This window comes from Thermobia domestica, chromosome 5, assembly GCF_964235325.1.
Source record: "Thermobia domestica chromosome 5, izTheDome1.hap1.1, whole genome shotgun sequence".
Lineage (NCBI taxonomy): Eukaryota > Metazoa > Arthropoda > Insecta > Zygentoma > Lepismatidae > Thermobia > Thermobia domestica.
Genome location: NC_137458.1, coordinates 299,251,552 through 299,274,171, shown reverse-complemented (window position 1 = coordinate 299,274,171; position 22,620 = coordinate 299,251,552). Strand labels below are relative to the sequence as shown.

Below are 22,620 nucleotides of genomic sequence, written 5' to 3'. Positions count from 1 at the left end.
AATGTCACGATAAAGCATGAAAAGATATATATGATGAGAAAAGGTCAAGAAGGAGAATGGCGAAGTGAAAGAAGTCTACTACAGAGAAGGCTTCCTACATTCCCAAACCAGGGAGCTTGCTAAAAGTGGGAATAAAATATAGCAGTAGTGGAAATATTTAAATTACTTTTTCCATTGCTGCATCAACGTTTTATTAAAAACAAAAATAAGCGTAGGTATTGATAGGAACTATGGAGGAACAAAATCCGATCATATATTAACCTAACGTGAACGTATTTATTATATACATGATTATTAACCCTTCAACTTACTATGGGATCTAATATTGCAATAATGAACACCTTAGTCGATCTTTAGTTACGAAGAGTATAACTATCTTATCCTATGTTTCATTGATGCAACAGAATTATTTTTAAATGTTACTGATGCTATTGACGTATCGATCTGAAAAAAAAATTTACGTTCTTCAATGGAAAGGGTAATATACGAGGGAGGATCAGAAACTAAGGTTACACGGCCGATATTTCTGGAGTTTCGTCTGTTACAGAGAAATGAGGAATATATGGTAATTTTAATATACGGAGTTGGCAACTGTGCAGTTTCAGATACCCACCACCTACGGCGCTAGTTGTAGGTAAACACAAATGATGACTCGTTTGAAAAACTGATCTCTGGAAGACGTCTCCTCAGTTATTCGATTTCTATGGGCGAAACATGTAACACGCGATTGAAATTCGCCAACACCTGGTAGAGGTTCACGGAGAGACTATAATGTCTCGTCAGTATGTTGCAGAATTGTGTCGAAAGTTTGCGGCTGGTAGAGAAAACGTCACCGACGAGAAATGCAGTGGCCGACCCAGCACGGCATTAACAGATTTGAACACAGCTCGCGTGGAGGAACTGATTCAGGACAACAGGGGAATCATGTTACGGCATCTGATGGCAGAATTGGGAATGTCGGTACTTAGGAGTCCGTCGCTTCGCTTCAGACGAAGAGATGAAACACTACGTGACAACGTGGCTGAACACGCAAAGGACAGTATGTTTACGAGGTGGAAATCTTCAAACTCATCTCCTCGTCAATATGGAGACTATGTTGGAAAATAACCTAATGTATGTATTATCTGTTGGCTGTATTGGTTGTACGAAATAATATATACACATTTTAGTGCAGGCTTTGCAACCTTACTTTCTGATCACCCCTCGTATATACTTTTCTTTCTGGCATAAACGACAAGATACACCGAACTCCATTACGTAAAATAACTACAACAAACACGAGGATAAAATAAATCGACGCCAATTAAGAAAGGGAGAGAAAACTTTGATTATTTTATCTTCATTAATTTCTCAAGTCAATTATAAAGGGTACTCAGCTATGGCGGACGGAAAAAAAGAAGGAACACCATCCACGTCCCTTCCAATTTGATTTTTTTTCTTTTTTTTTTTTTTCACGGCCGAGCTGCTCTTCCTTTCCAAATCTCGTTCAGGGAAGTTAAGTTTTTGAGATTACAACCATGGCTTTTATTGTACAAAGCAGCTGAAAAACTCAGTTGCAATCGTTAATATACTTAACAATTCATATATTAGTAGAAAAAGCTGCGTGTCCACTTTTCTAAAGTTCTATATGGTCACTGACGCCTACAAAGTATAAGGATGTATTTGCTTATTTCAATAATTTCATTGTGAAACTACATTCCATAGCATACCGCTTAGAAATGAAAATCAAGATTATTTAACTTAAAAAAAAGGTGGGCATCCAGTTTTTAGTATTTACAGACCTACAAATACATATATATATACACATATATATTAATTATTAACAATTATTAATAAAATGGCGTATTATTATGTAAATCGGAAAGTTCCAAGCTTTTATCTCTTCTCAAGATGTTTGAACTTGGCTTCTAACCTCTTGGAGTAAGCATCTAGTTTGTATGCTGCCTGCTCTAGCTTCGTTACACTGTCCTCTATCTGATCAATTTGTTCCAAATATGGCTGCAAGCTCTTATCTGAAAAATATAATGTGATATACAAGTTATTAGTGTACAAATTATTCACAGATTAACTGTAGATATCAGAACGTTTACAGAGCAATCTGATGCAGTCGGTGAAATCATTTGCATACAAAAGAAGACAATACAAAATAGTAATAAATTAATTTTCCTCCCAAATAAAGAAAACAAGTACTTCACATGTTCTGCCAGTAATTTCCTCCGAAAGAACAGGATGAGGATTATATGATCGATCCAACCAGGCCCGTAGTTGGGTATTTTACGCCCCTAGATTCAAGAAAATTTTGCCGCCCCTCGTACTTCTTCATATTTAGTACAGGCCTTTAATTTTATATATTATTTAATTACTATCCATATTTAAAGACGTTAATTGTAAAGCTTATTTTGTTCATTAGATTAGACTTAGTTATTATAAATGAATGTATATAGAGTCAACGGGGGAGCGAGGGGGGGGAAACAGTGACTTTTGTTTCTGTTTTTAATTTTTGGTATAATGTAAGGGGATTGGTGTAGTAGCCTATAGTAACCGATTAGGATTCAGGGATTGCTCTTAAATTTAATCGGTAACTGCCTGTGTATTCACAGTGTCTGATGAATCCAAAGTGAATACTTGGCGAAACTGTTACACGTTAATTATTTTTACAATAAACGCACTGTTTTGCTCAGCGAATAATTTAAATCAAATTTTTACGTATAGGCAAAAAAACAATCCGGCCGCGGCCGCTTACATTGAACTGCCAGTAACGGAGCGGGGCCTACTGAACCAAATGGACAAATTACGCTGGCAGCCAATAAGCAAGCCTCAGCTCCTTCTAGAATCAATAACGTCCTAAAGAGAATACTCGGTCGCGTTGTGGTACCAACATTGTTTTCCGTACCTTAAATTTCTCTCTTGTGGACCGTCTTTTTCTTTTCGCATTCCATACTGCGATCCTGACTTTTTTTAAAATAACGCCCCTGTAAATTTGTCGCCCGGGCCCAGGCCGCCCTAATACAGGCCTGAATCCGACAATACTGGCGTTGACGTCATAAATCTGAAAATAGTATCCTACAAGGGTGCCATTCACTTAATACTTCCATATTTACTAACTCCACACTGTTTATTGTCGTCTTTAAATTAAGATTTTTTTTTTTTTTTTGTGCCGGCTGGTCAAGTCGAGCGGTGTAAGACATAGGCTGGTCATCCAAGAACTTGTCTGATGCGAGTTCAAATCCTGCTTACTGAAGAGAATAGTCAAGGAATGAAAATTTCAAAACAATATGTAAGTAAAGACTTTTCTTTTTCTGAAAAGCTACCAACATTTAAAGATAAATTTCTGGAATATTTTTTATGGTCCTACAAGGACGTCATTGTGAAAACAATTTTAACGGGTGCACCCTTCTGGGTCTAGGGGACATGAATTTGAAATCATAAGTTGTCTGTCTTTAACAAATTAATGAGATATTTGCAATAAAATGTAAAATTCTGAGAATTTTTGATTGTTTCGGAGGAAGCCACTGTTAAAAGATTTTATTCGTTACATCTTTCTGATCATTTGGTTACTTGAATGTGCAACGATAATTTATCCACCTTGAGCCGTTTATTAGCTACTTGGAAATTTTTGCTGGTTCTTGATATGTCACTGTGAAGAAGAAGAAGAAGAAGAAAATCTGCTGCACCTTTCTGACCCTTTGGCTTTCTGAATCTCAAATCAGTCTCTGGTTATCTCTAACCGTTTTCCAATCTATAAAATTACATACAGACAAACGGACATGACTAATACAAAAGCATGTCTTCTTTTTATTAAAATGACGTGTAAAAAAAAAAAAGTTGGAATTGAGGAAATGGCACTCAACAACGAGGAAAAGGAAACAAAAATGTAAGTAAATTATGAGACTGACTTACAATAAAAAAAAAAAAAAAAAAAGTTCGTTAATTAGTACAGTATGTTATTCAATATTGTAAAGTTCATACCCTCACGTCTAAACAACTACTATAAACATATGCTTCATTCACGAACACGTGTTACTGTATACAAATATAATCACCAGCAGAAGATAGAATGAGGATACCAGGAAGACACAAAGTTGGTTCGAAAGGAAACCGAAGATGGACGACCATCTCCTTACGGACCTCCCCTTCAGAAGACATCCATAAAAGAGAACCTCAACTGAACAGAAGCATCAGTTAACAGCTGATTATTAACCTACCAATAACTCTCTTCGGGGGCCGCAATGGATTATAGACAGTCCTAAACCTTATCTCTGGAGTCTGCATTGAGCGAAAGAGATACCCTACAACTACCTTTCTCCCGGGCTGAATTGAGCTACAAAGAAATCCTACAATTGTCTCTCGAGGTCGCTATGGACAAAGAAGACTCCTTCTAATCACCCACGTGTGCGTGGGTTTCCTCGGGGATCTCCCGTTTCCTCCCACTTTCTTCATTCCATCATTTCATTCATTACTCATCATAACAGTTTCCTTTAGCCTAACCGGCATAACCGTGGGACGTAAGACTCAAAGATTTCATTTCACTTTTTTTAATCACCTACCCCGGAGGCTGCAATGAACGAAGAGGTTCCTGTCATAGCGTACTACAAATTGAACCTATTTCCGAACCCACTACGTATTGTGTGTGCTAAGGAATCACTGAACTCGGAAAACATTTAGTGTGTTACAAAGAAACTCTGTAAAACCATTATAAAGATTTAGTTTTATAAATAAATAGGTGAAGGCCCTAAATCCTGGACTTAGACTCTACCGAAAACATTTCAATATCTTTTCTCTATTTGAATGAAAAAACTGTTCTTTGAATCATTAAAAGGGCAGGAATGGATGAATAGCCAGCGCCCTAAATAACATAACTAATATTATAGAAGTAAAATAAAGTCAATGTATGTATTTTCATACTTAGAATTATTCAGTAGTGATTGATATCTCTAAAGTAATAAGGGCGACCAGATTTTAAATATGCAAAGTTCTCTTTAAGTAAACACTTTTATCGTTTCTTGAGTTGTTCAAATTCTAGTGTTTTTTTTTTTTTTTTTTCCCAGAGACACTGAGTCCCCGGAAATTTTGCAATGTTTTTTTTTTCTTTCTTTCTTTTAAAGAAGCTGTGTAATTTAATATTTGGATGAAGTTATAAAATTAACATGTAAATTATCCGCTCGATCTAGTAGTACAAGCTGACGTTTGACTCGACAAAGATATCAGAGGATTGCAAAGCTACCAATATCGTCGGTCTCTAAATAAGTAAATAAATAAATAAATAAATAAATAAAAACGAAAATATTGAAAGGAACGTTGACATTATTTAGTTTTATTACAATACATAGTTACGTGTTACACAAAAAATGGAAACTTTAACGTATTTATAACTAACATTAATTTTATAAATGAAATGAAATGCATCTTTTGTTTCAAGTCACGCGATTATGCCTTGTATCCTAAAGGAAAGAAAATCATTTATTATTATTATTATTATTATTATTATTATTTGTGTTCCCTTTTCATTTATTTGTTTCCATATTATTTACTTTTAGTTTAAACTTTCCCTCTACTACTAGCTTTTCCTGAAGCACTAAGATACAGAAATATGTGTGTACGCTAAATGTAGGTGAAATAAGAGATTTCCAGATATATGACAGATTAAACAAAGCTGAAGGTCAAGTTGGCCAAACATAAGTCAATATTACCTACAGGGTTCCTACTGATCTGGAGAAATCTATTTCCCTGACTTCCCCTGACCATTGGCACGAAATTCCCTGACTTTCATGAGAGGTGTCCGATAACATTGACATATAAATACGGAATAAATAACAGTGAATACTTATATATGAAAACATTTATTCTATAGAGACAAATACTAATCAATTGCTCATACGTACATTCCACTTACCACCCATAAAAATCTGAACACGTTCCATACTGTGCTCGTTAATCGTTGGCTAAGCTGAAATTAGGTACGATTAACGTTAGCAAAAATATTTTATAAAATTTCCCTGAGTTTTTCCTGACTTCCGTAACCAGTAGAAACCCTGATCTACCCATGCATCCACAGAATCAGGGTTTAAATGCAGTTTTACCTACAACAAATTATCCATTACTTCTGCATTCTAATTAAGATTTATTAATATCAAATATTATCTTTCAGAACAGTACAGCTTATGAGAATTTCAGTGAAACTCGACGGACATATGCAAGTTCAACCAACACATCTCTTTTCAATCTCAGCGATGACTATATCAAGTTACTGCTAAACCATCAGCACATTTACAAGTAATTGAAGAGGAGGGTTAAATAAGCTTCCTGTACTTCTCTAACGCAGAGTTATTTTTCCTTTTCGTGTATGATCCTTCATTTTTTCATTTCGTTGTTACTGTAGCCACACTTAAAAAATACACAATACTACTTTATTTTAAACACTGATTTATTTACTGAATACTGTTTTTTCCATTTAAGGTAACATCAATGTCATAGAAGTACGTTGTCTACCACTATAATGTGACTCAGCTCTTTTTAAGACTATGAGCATTCACCTGAGATTGAACCTGGGATCACATATTTCGGAAATGTGTGGGACTCACTCTACCGTGGAAGAACTCTTACATAGTTAGATAATTACAACAATGGCCAAAACTAATGTAAAAATTAAAACTGGAATAAGATTAAATGAATAAAACTCTGGCTATTTTGAAAATCTACTGACTTCTTCCTTGTTGGCATGAATAACCTAGGTGCAGTGATGATTTCAGAAGGTGGCCCAGGGGAAAATTTCTCTGACCGTGCTCAACCTGGTTTACCAGTACTTTTGCAATACTATTCTCACAACTGTTTACTTAAAGTTTCTCTGAAGAAAATCTTCTAAAATAAACACTTCCTAAATGGACTGTCAAATTATTTCGGTTTGAAATGTGTCCTGTTCTTTGATTTACTAAATCTGGGTCACCATACTTCAGATGAGTGATTTGATGTATAATTTTAGTTTTCTTAACGTGCTAATTGGGAACAATTTTAACTACAAAAAGGAGTTTGCTGAGCATGTCCTTAGGAAACCTCAGATACTGTTCTTGACAATACTTACATTTTTCATTTAAATCTACAAGTGCTTTGGCCACATTCCCCGAAATCTGTTTCATATCCGAATATTTTGTGATTGTTGCTCTATTCATGGCTTCTAACAGGCGATAATCCTCCTGTAACAACAAAAGAAAGATTTACAGATGCAACATCACTTATTGAATAATAATAAAAAGAAAGCGGAAAAAAATAATAATACCAAATACCAAACTTTCTTGATAAATACAGCTTGGTAGACAAGAACATGAAATTTCTGAGGCGCAGTTTACGATTTTCTTATCTTCTAAAGAATAAAATTGATCATAATTATGTTTGGAACTTCATAACTCTTGAAACACCCAACTGAACTTTATCAAATTTTCAACAGAGACGAGGTTCGAGGCTGGAGTGGTTTTCATCAATTTACTTTGACTGTGTAACTTAGGGGAGGGGAGGATATTTAAAAAAATATCGAAAATGGCCGACATCAGTGTCGAATCCATAGTTTTCGGGGTCGTTGAGATGAATAGTGACACTTCCGATGCTGTTTAAATACAAATTCAATCCCGTAACTTGGGGAAGATATATATATAAAAATGATCGAAACTGACCGATATTAGTGCCGATTACATAGTTTTCGGGGCCACTGAGAAAAACAGTGACACGTCCGTTCCCGTTTAAATCCAAATTCAGTCCCGCAACTTGGGGAATGGGGAGATACACTATGTAATCAAAAGTATCCGGACACCCCCAAAACATACGTTTTTCATATTAGGTGCATTGTGCTGCCACCTACTGCCAGATACTCATTATCAGCGACCTCAGTAGTCATTAGACATCGTGAGAAAGCAGAATGGGGCGCTCCGCGGAACTCACGGACTTCGAACGTGGTCAGGTGATTGAGTGTCACTTGTGTCAGAAGTCTGTACGCGAGATTTCCACACTTCTAAACATCTCTACGTCCACTGTGTCTGATGTGATAGTGAAGTGGAAACGTGAAGGGACACGTACAACACAAAAGCGTACAGGCCGACCTCGTCTGTTGACTGACAGAGACCGCCGACAGTTGAAGAGGATCGTAAAGTGTAATAGGCAGGCATCTATCCAGACCATCACACAGGAATTCCAAACTGCATCAGGATCCACTCCAATTACTATGAGAGTTAGGCGTGAGGTGAGAAAACTTGGATTTCATGGTCGAGCGGCTGCTCATAAGCAACACATCACGCAGGTAAATGCCAAACGACGCCTCGCTTGGTGTAAGGAGCGTAAACATTGGACGATTGAACAGTGGAAAAACGTTGTGTGGAGTGACGAATCACCGTACACAATGTGGCGATCCGATGACAGGGTGTGGGTATGGCGAATGCCCGGTGAACGTCATCTGTCAGCGTGTGTAGTGCCAACAGTAAAATTTGGAGGTGGTGGTGTTATGGTGTGGTCATGTTTCTCTTGGAGGGGGCTTGCACCCCTTGTTGTTTTGCGTGGTACTCTCATAGCGCAGGCCTACATTGATGTTTAAGAACCTTCTTGCTTCCCACTGTTGAAGAGCAATTCGAGGATGGCGATTGCATCTTTCAACACGATCGAGCACCTGTTCATACTGCACGGCCTACGGCGGAGTGGTTACACGACCATAACATCCCTGTAATGGACTGGCCTGCACAGAGTCCTGACTTGAATCATATAGAACACTTTCTGTATGTTATGGAACGCCGACTTCGTGCCAGGCCTCATCGACCTACATCGATACCTCTCCTCAGTTCAGGAATCCGTGAAGAATTGGCTGCCATTCCCCAAGAAACCTTCCAGCATCTGATTGAAAGTATTCCTGCGAGAGTGGAAGCTGTCAAGGCTAAGGGTGGACCAACACCATATTGAATTCCAGCAGAACCGATGGAGAGCGCCACGAACTTATAAGTCATTTTCAGACAGGTGTCCGGATATTTTTGATCACATAGTGTATATAAAAATGATCGAAACTGATCGATATCGATCAGTGTCGATTACATAGTTTTCGGGGTCGTTGGGACGAACAGTGACACTTCCAATGTCGTTTATTCGTCAAATTCAGCCCCCATTGCCCTTTATGTCTAAAATGAAACGTATTCTTCCCGTGAGAAGAACGGACAATCTGCTAGTAGTAGATAAATTAATGATACAATCCCACTGTTTGTCAGGACTATTTTTATCTAGGTGTAATTTTAGTTTCTTGGTTTTCTGATGTAGTAGGTTTCGTAGACAATCTTTCTAGTAGTAACGAAGTTTTATGCAGAATGTCAACTTTCTTCATGGAATAAAATGTTAAGATTCGTTGAAATGCTTAGATAATCCGGAAACTGTTTCATCATCATCTTCAGACTGCCTGCTATATTTTTCCACCATAGTTTCTATACTTGTTTAGATCAACATTTCATCCATAAAATAAGTTAAACAATCTTCTAGATATTTTAGGAGACCTAAAGAGCCATTCGAAAGGCACATTTCTGCATTACTTTTCGCAATTTATGATTATTACTATTTTAACATTAGAGAACTTCGTCCTTACCGTTGTCAGATGAACAGAAGTAAATGTAGAGAAGAGACGAGATTCAAGATTTAACCTGAAGAAATTTCTTTTTTTGAAGAAACTCACAAAGTAAATGTGAGCAAAATATTAAGAATAGTAGAAAATCCAACGTAACTTAGAGTAATCCTTATCAATGAAACGAAAATACGTCATGTGTTTGGGTTCCCAAAATCAGGCTGCGATCGCAGAGCCGGAGTGTTGGTGATGGTGTGTTATGGCAATCTCCGTATTACGTGAGAAGCAGTAACATGGTAATGTGTTATCAACTAAGCAGTGGTGATAGTTTAAAATGGACGAGGTCTCTGATTTCCCAAGAGGGCAAATTGTTGGCGGTCAAGTATTTGGTGTGAGTGACAAAAGTGGCAAATGTGTTGGGTGATGATAGCCTACAAAACTTACGGCAAAACTACATCGGCGAAGAGGAACAGTACTCGAAAGAAAACCTCCAGTCGAGGTCTCACCGAGCATTACAGCGGACTGTCACTCAGAATCGACGTGCGATTGCGGTGCACGTGACCGGGAAATTCATGCAGCATCTCCCACAGCTTATGTCGACAATCGCAATCTATTGTGAGTTACATGACATAAAAAAAAGCCTTAAATTTTACGTCCCACGTTTATGCCGGCTAGGCTAAAGAAGACGGTGATGATGAGAAATGAATGAAATGATGGAATGAATAAACTGCAAGGAAACGGGAGAGTCCCGAGAAGACCCACACAAATGGTGTTTGTCTACCACAAAGCTCACTTGGCGCGAGCTGGGGTCGAACCAAGGACTCCAAGCACCAGAGATGAACGCCCTACCACTGAGCAACCGCGGCCCCGTACATGACATGCAAATACGGGATAGGGTTGTACAGAAGAAAATGCTGAGAAGAGACCATCACGCTTTAGCATGACGCTAATGGTGCCTTGATTATCCAAAATGGACCGTGACAACAGGAACCATCGACCATCTTCTTTCAAACTAAGCACTATGTTAATGTGTGACGGACGCTTAAAGAAGCACATGATTCAAATTGTCTCCGCACAACGGTGAAACATACCGGTGGCTCTGTGATGCTGTGGCCCGCAATGTTCTGGTTTTCAGTAGGTCCTGTACTGCCGCCTACCGGTCGCGTCACGGCCCGTGAATATATTGCCATTTTAGGGAACCATATGCATTTTATGCTTCAAATGTTGTTTCTTGGCAATATTCCACGATGATAATGCTCCCATTTATACGACACAGCTGGAGTGTTACGGCATGGTTTGGGGAATATCAGGAGGAAGCTGAACACCTCCACTGACCCACCCACTCCCACGATCTGAACATAACTGAACTTCTGTGGTCCGTATTGGAGACACGAATACGGCGCAGATTTTCGCCCCCAATCCTTTATCACGGATGAGTGATGCGCTGAGCGACATGGTACAATTTTCCACTTGCTAGCATTCACGACCTTTACGACTACATTTTATGTCGCATCAGAGCTGTTCTGAAGGCGAGGTCCAACATCATGTTAATCTGTTAGGTTGGAACTTTTTCAGATGTTTCCATTAAATTGATAAGTATTTATATATCGAGTCATACTAATTAGAGATGAGTCCAAAGTTGAACCTTGAATTTGAGGATGACATATTTCCTGAAAGTATTTGTCGAGTAAGTTCCAATACAGGTTTCAATTCCTTGCTCGGAAGTGACCCCATCCCTTCAGGGTTGGAAATATATAGAAAACTTGACCTATGTGTCCTAAATATCACAGTGAACTGCATAACTAGTACATTAAGAATATAAATATGCACTACCCAATTATATCCTATATTAGTGGACCTATAAAGTTGAGAAAAGCATATCCGTAATATCCAGTCAAGAGTTAATCATTTGGTGTCACAACTAATATGACCGATTGTTATGGCTAGATATGATACATTCGGTGTATTTCAATTTCTATATTTTCCTCTATTTCACCTATATATGTTGTGAGAGCAGTACGTTCATTATATATTCGTCAATTGTTTATCTAGACGAATTGTTTAATACGTCACACGGTACAAAAACGTTCAAAAGATTTTGAGTTACTAATTAGGGGAAACTAGTCGTGGTGGTAATTTGAGCTCATTTACTCAATCCGAACAGCTCTTTCTTTGTAGCTATATAAACCCAATTGGTCACCTTTCAGGATTTAAGCCCTCTAGCCACGACAAGGCTCGGGTAATGAGAGGAGAGAAGGCTCCGGCTGGATGTTGTTTGCCGGGGCTTGCTGTGTGTGAGAGTCATGAAACTCATACGTCACGGCCCTGGCAAGATGGTGCTGCCAGGACTTGGCCTTTGTTTTTAAGGTGTGAGGGCCACGTAACTCACACTGTCTTACGATCACTCTATGGCGTGATAGTGAGGTTCACTGATATTTATAGTGAAATAATTACTTTTTGGGTTTATTAACTTGATATAGGATATAATTGGGCAGTGCATATTATATTCTTAATTTACTAATCATGAGGGGTACTTTGATATTTCTAAATATTTCTAATCCTGAAGGAGTGGAATCACTTCCGGACAAGGAATTAAAATCTATTTTGGAACTTGCTCCACAAACCCTTTCAGGAAATATATTCCGAGATTCAAGGTTCAACTTTGGAGTCATTCCTAGGTAAGAGGAACACATATTTTAATAATTTCTGTACAATAATTTTGAACATGAATAAGAAATCACACAATACCTGAGTGGCTGTGAGTTCACCCCAAAGATAATCTGCAGTCTTCTGAAACATAGTTGTAGCTAAGCGACTTAAGTTCGGATCATGAGGGTCCAAAGCTTCAAAGCTGCTTGTGCTGGTTGATAAGGTAGGTCCTAGAAAACGGTACATAGTCATTTTTACTAATAGATTATATGAATTACATTTTAAAGATACATTACATTACATTGGATTACATTTACAAGATAAAAATTGTATTAATTTCCTTATATTCCTAGTAGTCTGACACAATTTCCGATATTTTTGGCGAGTATCCATTTTCAAGAGCCCAATGACTTAAACCATCTTCATATGCTTTGTGCTTGAGGGACACCGTAATCTAGTGGTTACAGCGTCCGCGTGGTCCCGGGTTCGATTCTCGGCCGGTGCGTCCCAATTTTCGGCGTCCACCCAGTGTCGTGAGGCAAACTGGGGAGTCACGTGACGGCCACTAGGTCTAGAAAGCTCCCGATACGCCGGTTAGTGACAAGGCGAAGCAGTGTCGTCGCTAAGCTGGACGTAGTTCAGCCGGTTGCTGACAGATGGCGTTGGAGCGGCTCAGGCCCTTAAATGGGCTGTTACGCCAAGTGGTTTGGGTTTGGTTTAGATAATTTCAATTTATATATTAAGTAACGTATTTTTAAAAAAAAAATTAAAAAAAAACTATTATACTGGGGTATCACACTCCTCAACGTTCACCCACAAAATTAGGTTTACGTCAGTGTGATAAGTGCACTTCGCAAATTAAAAAAATATATAATTATATAATTATTATTTTGGACTTAAACGGTTTTTTTTTTTTTTTTTTTTTTTTTAGAAACAAATTCTTCTTGAAACTTCTCTTGACGTGATCTTTTGCATGCATCTGACGGCATCTATAAAATCAATGCGAAATTCAGTCTAGTCCACGGGCGTCTCTGGCGGGGGGACGAGGGGGACACGTCCCCCCCAATATTTTGAAATACAAAATACTTAATATTTTATTCTAATTTAATTATTTACTAACGATAGAATAACATATAAATAATAATATTTTTTTTATTTGGAATATAATATTCAGGCTGTGAAACGATTGTAACAAAGTTCTTGATATATCTCAGGGGATCCGTGAAGGTAAGCAGAAGGGTAAAAATGGAACCGAAGATAATAAATAGATTGGACTAGAAGTACCATTTAAATCAATTTCTTTGATGTCCCCCCCCCCCAAATTTTACATGCCAGAGACGCCAGTGGTGTAGTCAACTTATATTGTTATACGTATTAGCACCTTTGTAATTTATTATAAATAACCAAAACTTGGGCAATGTAAATTCGAAGTAACAAAGATATTGAATTTATAATATGATATAAATTGCTAATATTGTAATCATACCATATTGCATGTATTTATAACAAACTTTGTACTGAGGAAAGAAAATCTCGGAGTAATAACGATATATGCTTACAAAAATAAACTATTTAATATTTTAGTTATTTATCGAGCGCATGAAACACATCTTAATATCTCAAATGACCCACGAAGTAGTATTCCTTCCATGAGTAGCGATAAATATTGAATTACTACTGTTGAGACACAAAAGGACGATATAAGAACACGTTGTGAATGTGATTTAAGCTATTGTGTGCCTCCAAAGGAGAATGACTTTTTGTACACAGTGAAACGTAACCGCCTACACATTGTGAACAGTTGTTTTAGGAATTCCGAACTAACACTTCTTCAAGCTATGCAAGAAACTTGTTGGCACAGCTTTAATCGTTTCATCAAACACTGATGACCGTCCTGGACGTGTTTGTTTCGCTAGCCTTCGAGCCTGTTGGTGTCCGCACGTAACCTTTGGTAAACTTGAAGAGTTTCTTTTTAACTTGACGTGTCATTCATCTCTCTCTACCATGCTTTGATCTAAAGCTATGACTGTTTAAAAACCTCACCATCATTTTACAGACACACTGTATTTGCGTATAATCATCATCATAGGTATCCTGCCATTATTGGCAGGTCACTTGCCGCGAACTAAGGTGCGTTGCAAAATGGTACGAACGATACAAGATATCGTCATATTATGTGATCAGAAAGGAAAGCCGAAAAGGGAAGGAAGGGTGAATGACACGGTGTTGTATTTATGTTTATACGAAAACAGATACTCTAGAAATAGGCACATATAGACGACACGACCAAACGAAAATGAGAAAGCAGAAGAAGAGAACTGTTGCAAAATCATACAAACACAGACAAGTGCGTAATAACACATAGCTAGGTCACTGCTACGGAACAAGAGGGCGCTGGACGAGAAGGCGAGATGTATAGCAGACGAGTGATAGAGGTGTAAGGGAGTGTACTGCGGCAAGGACATCTGTGTGAGGTGGCGAGTAAGAGAAGCATAATGGACCGTGGCAAAGTGTTGTCTGAGTGCGAAAAGGGGCAAATAGTGGCATATAAAGAAGAAGGTGTATCTGTTAATGAAATTTCCCGTCGAATTGGGTGGACTGCTTATATCGTGAATAATTTCCTTAAACCTGGGATTCCACTGGAATAAGGAAATCATCAGGATGGCTGAGTCATAACAGGAAAGAAAGGTTGTTCGAAAACTATGTAGTGGTGGAATATTCCTTACGCAGTTGGCACGAGACCTTAACATTCGTGTACATAATACTATCCAATCAAAGAGGTGTGAAACGCTTCAATCATGTCCAATACAGGAAGTGCGAACGTCAGCCATGGCTCACCGCGCAGCATACGGAGCGACGGGTGATTTAGGCCAAAATACATGTGACCTGGAAGCAGAACTGGCGTCCTGTCATCTTCAATGGAGAAATTTAATTTGGATGGTCCCGATGGATGGCGATACTATTGACACGATCTGCGGAAGGAGGATCAGATGTTCTCTAAGCGACAGCAAGGAGGACAGTCGGTAATGGTGTGGGAGGGAGGCTTTGGTTATTATGGTACAATAAACCTCGCATTTCCTACATCTCATATGACATTAACCACGTCCCAAACGGTACTTGCAGACAATTTTTGCCATTCGCCGCGCAAAATGCTGGTCCTGAGTGGATCTTCCAGCACGACAATGCCACTATCTACCTTGTTGGAACCATCAGGGATTGGCTTCTGGAGAAAGACTTGAATGTCCTTGATTGGTCTTCCAATTCCCCAGACATAAACTAGATGGAAAATCTATGGGGAATATTGTGTCGCTCAGTGTACGCGAAAGGCACCAATTACAACAATGTTCGTGAGTTGCAGGTGCCACCATCGCTGGATGGAATCAACTCAACTACAAACTTGATGTGACTCTACTACAAACGTTGGTAGACAACATGTTTGATTGAGTGTTGAACTTGGTGTTACGCAGTGGCTCATTTATTTGCTATTAGAACTGGTTTTTGTATTGTGTTTGTATCATTTTGCAACAGTCACTATCGTGTTGTTTTGGTTGTTTTTCATATTCAATTTGGTTAGCCCTGTAAATGACTGAACTATCCATGTTCTGTATATACTTATGCATCTCTATATATCATGTATTCCACCCGTGATGTACGTTTACTAAAGTTATGTCACATATTTGGATCGTTCGGATCATTTTGCAATATATTTTCAGAAGTTTCCATGCTTCATGATCTTCCGCTAACCTCTTCATTTTCACGAACGATTTCTTTATTTTGATGTCGTCCATTAATTGTAGTCTCCTTCGCCCTCTCCCTCTCTTTCTTGCCACCATACTCTCTAACACGTCCTTCATGATATAGTTTCTTCTTAGCCAATGTCACAACTAAAGTCATGTCACATATTTGGATTGTTCGTATCATTTTGCAATATATCTTCAGAAATTTCCATGCTTCATGATCTTCCGCTAACCTCTTCATTTTCACGAACGATTTCTTTATTTTGATGTCGTCCATTAATTGTAGTCTCCTTCGCCCTCTCCCTCTCTTTCCTGCCACCATACTCTCTAACACGTCCTTCATGATATAGTTTCTTCTTAGCCAATGTCACAACCAGCTTCTCTTCATTCTCTCAATAATTATCTAAAATTGCTCTTTTCTCCCCCACCATTTCTAACACCCTCTCATTCGTTTCCCGCTCTATCCAGCTAATTCTCTCCATTGTTCTTCACACCCACATTTCAAACGCTTCTACTCATTTTTCATCACTTTTGCGAAAACCATATTTCCATGTCCTTATTTTTGACCCAGACAGTACAATACTTCACACGAACCATTTTATGAGGTTTTTTTTCCAACTCCATATTTAAGGTTCCACATAACACTCTTGTTCCTCCTAAAGGCTTCTTTCGCCATCCTATCTTTACTTTTATTTCACGTTCGCACTTCATATCATTACAAATAATACTACCCAGGAACATAGTGTACTACGTATACAAAAAGGTTAGTACAATTTTTACATACAGTTAGTTTAAAATAATTACAACCTTCTTCAATTCTAACTGCAACCTATTACTGCGTAAGTAAAAGCACCTGCAATAAAATTTAGATCATACCGGTATGTAAGAATTTCATCTGCCATCTGCTATTAGGGATCCTTGTAAACATTTCTGTCTCGTCTCACTTGCATCGTACAATCCACATTTGAGCACGTAACATCACCAGAAACTTTCAAGTGCTGTACAGATGAGGTACAAATACGATGACATTGTAAGTCAGAGCAAGTCAGTACTGGCTTGTTTTCTTGATTCACAAAGGCACTAATTGCTCCTAATACTGAGATGGAAGCGACCATCTACATATGCTTTTTACCAGTGACGACGACAGATTTAATTTCTTATGGGAGCTAGTGGAGGGATAGAGATTTTCTTTGGGGGAGGGTGGGTTAATTTTTATATTACTTGATCCCCATTCGAATGCAACACATCTGGGGGGCAGATGATAGCACAGGGGGTACTCATTCCTTGCATCCCGTCTAGCGTCGTCACTACTTTTTAACTTTCACCTGACTTGTTACCACTTGCCACCCCATATTACTCAGCAAAAAGACGCTACGGGAAATGCAGTGAGCAAAAAATTTGCAACCTGCTACTTTCCGAACGCTACATGATAAAGAATCATCTAACAATCAGGAAGGGTTGAACGTGGTCTTGGAAATTGACATGCTTGTTACTTGCACAGGAACACTGGATACACCGAACACCACAACTACAACCACCACTTCACTTTCGACCATGCCTCTGCAACTTGAACAGCCACGCCAAACCAGCAGAAAGCTCTTACTATTCACTTCCTCTCGCCCCTCCCCTCCATTCGCTTCTCGACCGCCTTTTTATACAATAATATGCTAACTTATTCATATTAACTTTTGCTGTCCTAAATAATTTAAACTGAAAATATAGATCATTGACCAAAGTAACGTTTATTAAAATAATAATAATAATAATAATAATAATAATAATAATAATAATAATAATAATAATAATAATAATAATAATAATAGTAATAATAATAACTAGGATTTATGTTTAGTTTCACATTTGTCAACTTTTGTTCTGATTGGCTGAGTCCGTTCTGACCAGCTAATCAGCGTTCAGAACCAGTTTCTGGGATTGTTATATTGAGATGTGACTCCCTCTTCTTTCTTAAAGTGTCTCATGAAGCTAATATGTTCACTTAGTTGGCGAAACTGTTACACGGTTATTATTTTAAAACAGTGATCTGTATTTCTAGTTTAGTTAAATAATACGCTGTTATAAATAAAAGCTTATTGTTAACGATTATATATATATATATATATATGTCACGTATGCCGTTTCAATCCATTGATCAAATTAACCTATATTTGCTACTTTTTCTTTCTGGGTCATGGACAGTTTTCGTGTTTAGTCTACGTGTTTAAGGATTGTTAAATTTCTAAGATATGAAACGAAAATAATGAAGTAAAACACGTGAATAATGAAACATGATCGCGTTCTTAATACCTATAAAAAAGCGTATATAGTCATTCTTAAGTTGCTATTTATTCATCTTGAAATTTCTTATAGTAATGTATTTATTACTTTCTATTAACTATTAGTTTCGCGCATTTGGGTATTTACAAAATTCTATTTTCCAGCAACGAATACTATCGCGAAAGTACAGTAAATCCCCACCACAGAAAATCGCCAAAGACTAGCTTATTCCTATTTACACCGGTGTAAGAAAACTCCCCACTCGGTATTCACTTACCACACCCACTGTTTGAAAGCTACACCGACTATGTCACCGAATTTGTATTTAAGTTACCACTAACATGCTAAATATTTTAAACCCGCATAACATCTGGAACATGCTCGATTCCTTGGATCAATTTCCTTCATTCAGTGTAACACGTGCTAATGAACCGCCAGTACGAAGAAACTGTTTGCTTCCTTAATGAGAATTTTGGCGGAAAAAAAAAAAGATATAGAACAACGAACATGATGGAGATCCCAGTAACGATGTTTTGTTCTTCAGCAAAGGTATGACGATGTTAACATTAGAACAGGAACTGCTCATTATCTGTTACTTCCACAGTGTACTGGAAACAAATCAATATTATTTTATGAGGAGCAGTCAAACGAAAACCGAATAACGTCCATAAAACATATTCCTCGTAAAAGCTTCCAACACTGCTGTTCCTTATCGATACTGCCATCTCTCAGGAGGAGAAATGCATACTGACAACTCACAGCTACACACAGTTGTTCTTTTATTGCTCTATAGGTAAACGAACTGAGAAGAGTGTTCATCCAGCATTAGAAATGAAGGCAAGCAAAGAAGGGCAGAGAGATACGGTTCGTTTTTTTTGGTGGCTGTGAGTGTTGGAACATCTGCAGTTCCAAAAAATTAGCGCAAAGTGGGTTCGGCATCAACTGACGGAGGGGCAAAAGATTTACAGAATGTCTTCATGTCTGATACATTTCAGCGATACCACGATACATGGTGCCACCATTTTGAGCCCGAGAGCAAAGGGCAAAGCAAACAATAAAAACACACCCAATTCTACTCCGCCAAAGAAATCCGAAGCTATTCACACAAGGTCCGATGACCTTCTTCGACTGCAGAGGCCACAATAAATGCGAAGCGCTACGAAGACTCTTCACAAAAACTGAGACGCGTTATAAATTCAAACCGGAGACAAACACAATCCAAAAAATATGAAAGAACTCGATGAAGTTTTTGAAATTGAGATAAGTATATGCATACTAGATTATCAAAGAGTGCATAAATATAAATGCAGTTAGTGTTATTTTAAAATATTATTGGTCCTATGCTCAACCTCTTTTCTTGAAAACTGGCTGTACTTAATTCTGTCGCATATCATTACAAATGTGTAACTATTGATGGAAAAATATTAAGTATCTAGCTATAAGTGTATTATTATTATTATTATTATTATTATTATTAAGTATTTTGGCGGGGGCAGGTTCTGGAACTAATGATTTTTTTTTTTTTTTTAAATTTTAGATTTGGGCCTGGAAATGTTTCTTCCTCGTTTTTCGATCTTCAGCTTCCTCTTTTAACTCCCAATATTTTCTCCTATCTTTTAAGTCATCGATCAGCTGTATTCTTCTTCTTCCTGCTCCTCGCTTTCCTTCCATCTTTCCTTCTGTGCCGGTATGAAGACAATTTCTTCACAAGATGTATTCAATCCAATTGGCCTTCCTACGACGGATGCTGGGTAGATGTGTCCTCTTCTCTCCTATCCGTTTTAAAACATCTTCGTTTATTACTCTCCTTGTCCATTTTATCTTCTCTATCTTCCTCCAACACAACAATTCGAATCTCTCTAACTTCCGTAATGTCCAAATCTCTGAATCATACAATTCAATGCTCCATATATAGCTATAAATGTATAACAACTATTAAATATTGCATTATAATAAGCACAAAGTAGAACGTACATTTTGGTATTTATAGACGTATCTTATATTTAAAGATTAAGAGTTTGATGAAATTAGTCCGTCTATCGACTGAGTATTTAATCCAATGCATACGCTGGCGTATAACTTCATCAGGAATTTTCGTAAACTCACAGGCACTTCCGAAATAAATCTCATTGCAAATTAAAATACATTACAATGAAAGCACAGAAGCTCAAACACGAGTAACCGAATTCTAAAATTCTTTAATTTAGAATAGAAAACTGCGACAAAATCGAAATTAGTGGAAACGAAAACGAAAAAGGAAAAAGGCTGGAATTATGTGTGTATATAAAAATGAATATACTATTGAGTCGTTGATCAAACTGCATTTTATGGATGATTTATCGATACGATATTCCATGCACAAATGAAAGAAAAAGATAATGGGGACAACTACAGAACATAAGTTCGTTACACATCGTTATTGGCAAATACAGGTAAGTTGTCAACTTAAAAAACAAGCACCCAATCACATCTAAAATCATCTTAAAATTAACATTTTAAATGTTTATAAAATCTCATTCTTAAGGAAAAAATCGAAATTCTCTTACTCCTGGCAGAATTTCCAGACTTTTCTCGGTCTTTTCAAATTAACTGACATTTCCCAGTTTTCCTGATTTCTAACAGATCCTCTCCATTTAACAGAAAATCCATACAATTTTTGTAAGCTCAGTTTTCCAAAAGCAGATATTTTATCAAAAGTTGTGAAAACAATGGAACAAAAGGACTCAGTCCACTACATCGAAAGTGAACCAAACTCCCTAGCACCACCGTAACACAATCTACATTTACAATCATATTCAATTTAGTATTGTTGTATTGAAGATGGTGCAGTTTAGGGGTTCATAGATTTGCAATATTTATGGAAGAAACAATAAGACGTAATACAAAGTGAATGCTTTTAACCACATAGTCCATTAGGAAGCTATGAAGTGAAGGAAATATTCCAGTACAAAGTAAATTCTTAATTTCTTCAATTATATGCAATAAGTATGAAAAGTGTTTTATTTTCAAGATCTTCATTTATTTCTAAGTTTGAAGAGGTCGTTTATGCGTATACCCACCGACGATGACGCGCCTGCTCTCTACAGATACACCTACGAGTTACCCCAACTACTGACTCAGTTCTGACTCTCTTAGATGTAATTCGTATTGTTAATGGTCACCTGACGTAAGTCGGTTGGTGTTTTTTTTTTTTTTTTTTTTTTTTGTACTGTCCTTGTTATAGTATGTGTGCACTCTGTATTTATACCTATAACGTTTAAGCCCTCATAAAATGAATGTGCACCCACGAATGCAACTTCTGCTAAAATAAAGTACTAGGAATGCATTTCGTAGACAAAGAAGTGAAAATATTATGAACTTTTGTACTAACTAGGGCTACATCATCATACTAGAACAATTAAGCTGATTTGAATTGATCTTTTCTGGTTTGCAACAAACGTAAAATGAAGGAAAAAAAAAGTTACCTTTATTTTGCGGGTGTCATACATTGCAGAGAAGCCGTTCATAGTAAATTTTAGTGAAAGAAGCGAGTAACAAAAGTACAAGGAAACCTATAGTACATGGGATAGGAGCTCAACTGTTACAAAATTTAAATAAAGGAGTTTCAGACGGCCCACCTAAAGTAAAGCTGAATTTCGATTCAAGCTGTCTGTTGAGATTTTGAAATTCTCCAATTCAAATTCACGTGCAGTATTACTATACGAATCCACAGTATAAGTAGTAATAGTGGGAGGAGTAGGAGTAGCAGTAGTAGTAGAAACGGGTTAGAAGCCCCGCAAGGGGTTTGTTAGGTTCCGTTCTCGACATAAAATGGGCAAATTAAAGACGCCCAATTTTTTTGGTACATTTTACAATCTGTGGACCCGTATAGTAAAACTGCACCGAAATTCATTATATATTCGTTAACACAAATTAGGCTTGCTTTACGAATCTAACATTAAAACTGGTTCTTTTATATTTTTATGGTGTTTACCTTTCTTTGGTGAATCAGTCACTCCTTCGCTCTCAGGTTCGTCAATCATTTCAGTATTTAGCGTCAAGATAGAAAAGATACTTGTGATATTTATGCCTAGATTCGAGTTAATTGTTCTGCTAAATAATTAGATTTTAAACACTTTTAATTGCACAAAATTGATAAAGGTCAGATGTCAACATCTAACAGAATGACCAAACGAAGTCCAATACCTATTTACATCAGTGTTACCAATTATGAAGATACATTATTTTCAAGTGCAAATTCATTTGGATGTAAATTTATATATAAACAAAGGAATATTAGAAGGCATAGATAAGAAAACGATTGTTATGCCTCACACGTTTGCGCAAAAAATCTAAGTAATAGCATCGTGATAGTTTGAAGAGTGAAAATATAATAAGAAATAA

The 22,620-nt window shown here is 37.4% G+C and overlaps 1 protein-coding gene across 1 annotated transcript; it reads right to left on the bottom strand.

Annotated features, from left to right (window-relative positions):
* Positions 1 to 1,424: 1,424 nt before the first annotated feature.
* Positions 1,425 to 22,503, bottom strand: Blos2 (biogenesis of lysosome-related organelles complex 1 subunit 2). The gene is made up of 4 exons (XM_081760356.1): positions 22,211 to 22,503; positions 12,326 to 12,456; positions 7,079 to 7,190; positions 1,425 to 2,012 (listed from the first exon to the last, which is right to left on the bottom strand). The coding sequence occupies exons 1-4, from the start codon at positions 22,257 to 22,259 to the stop codon at positions 1,876 to 1,878; spliced, it is 429 nt and encodes a 142-aa protein (XP_081616482.1). The 5' UTR covers positions 22,260 to 22,503; the 3' UTR covers positions 1,425 to 1,875.
* Between the last annotated feature and the right edge of the window lie 117 nt (positions 22,504 to 22,620).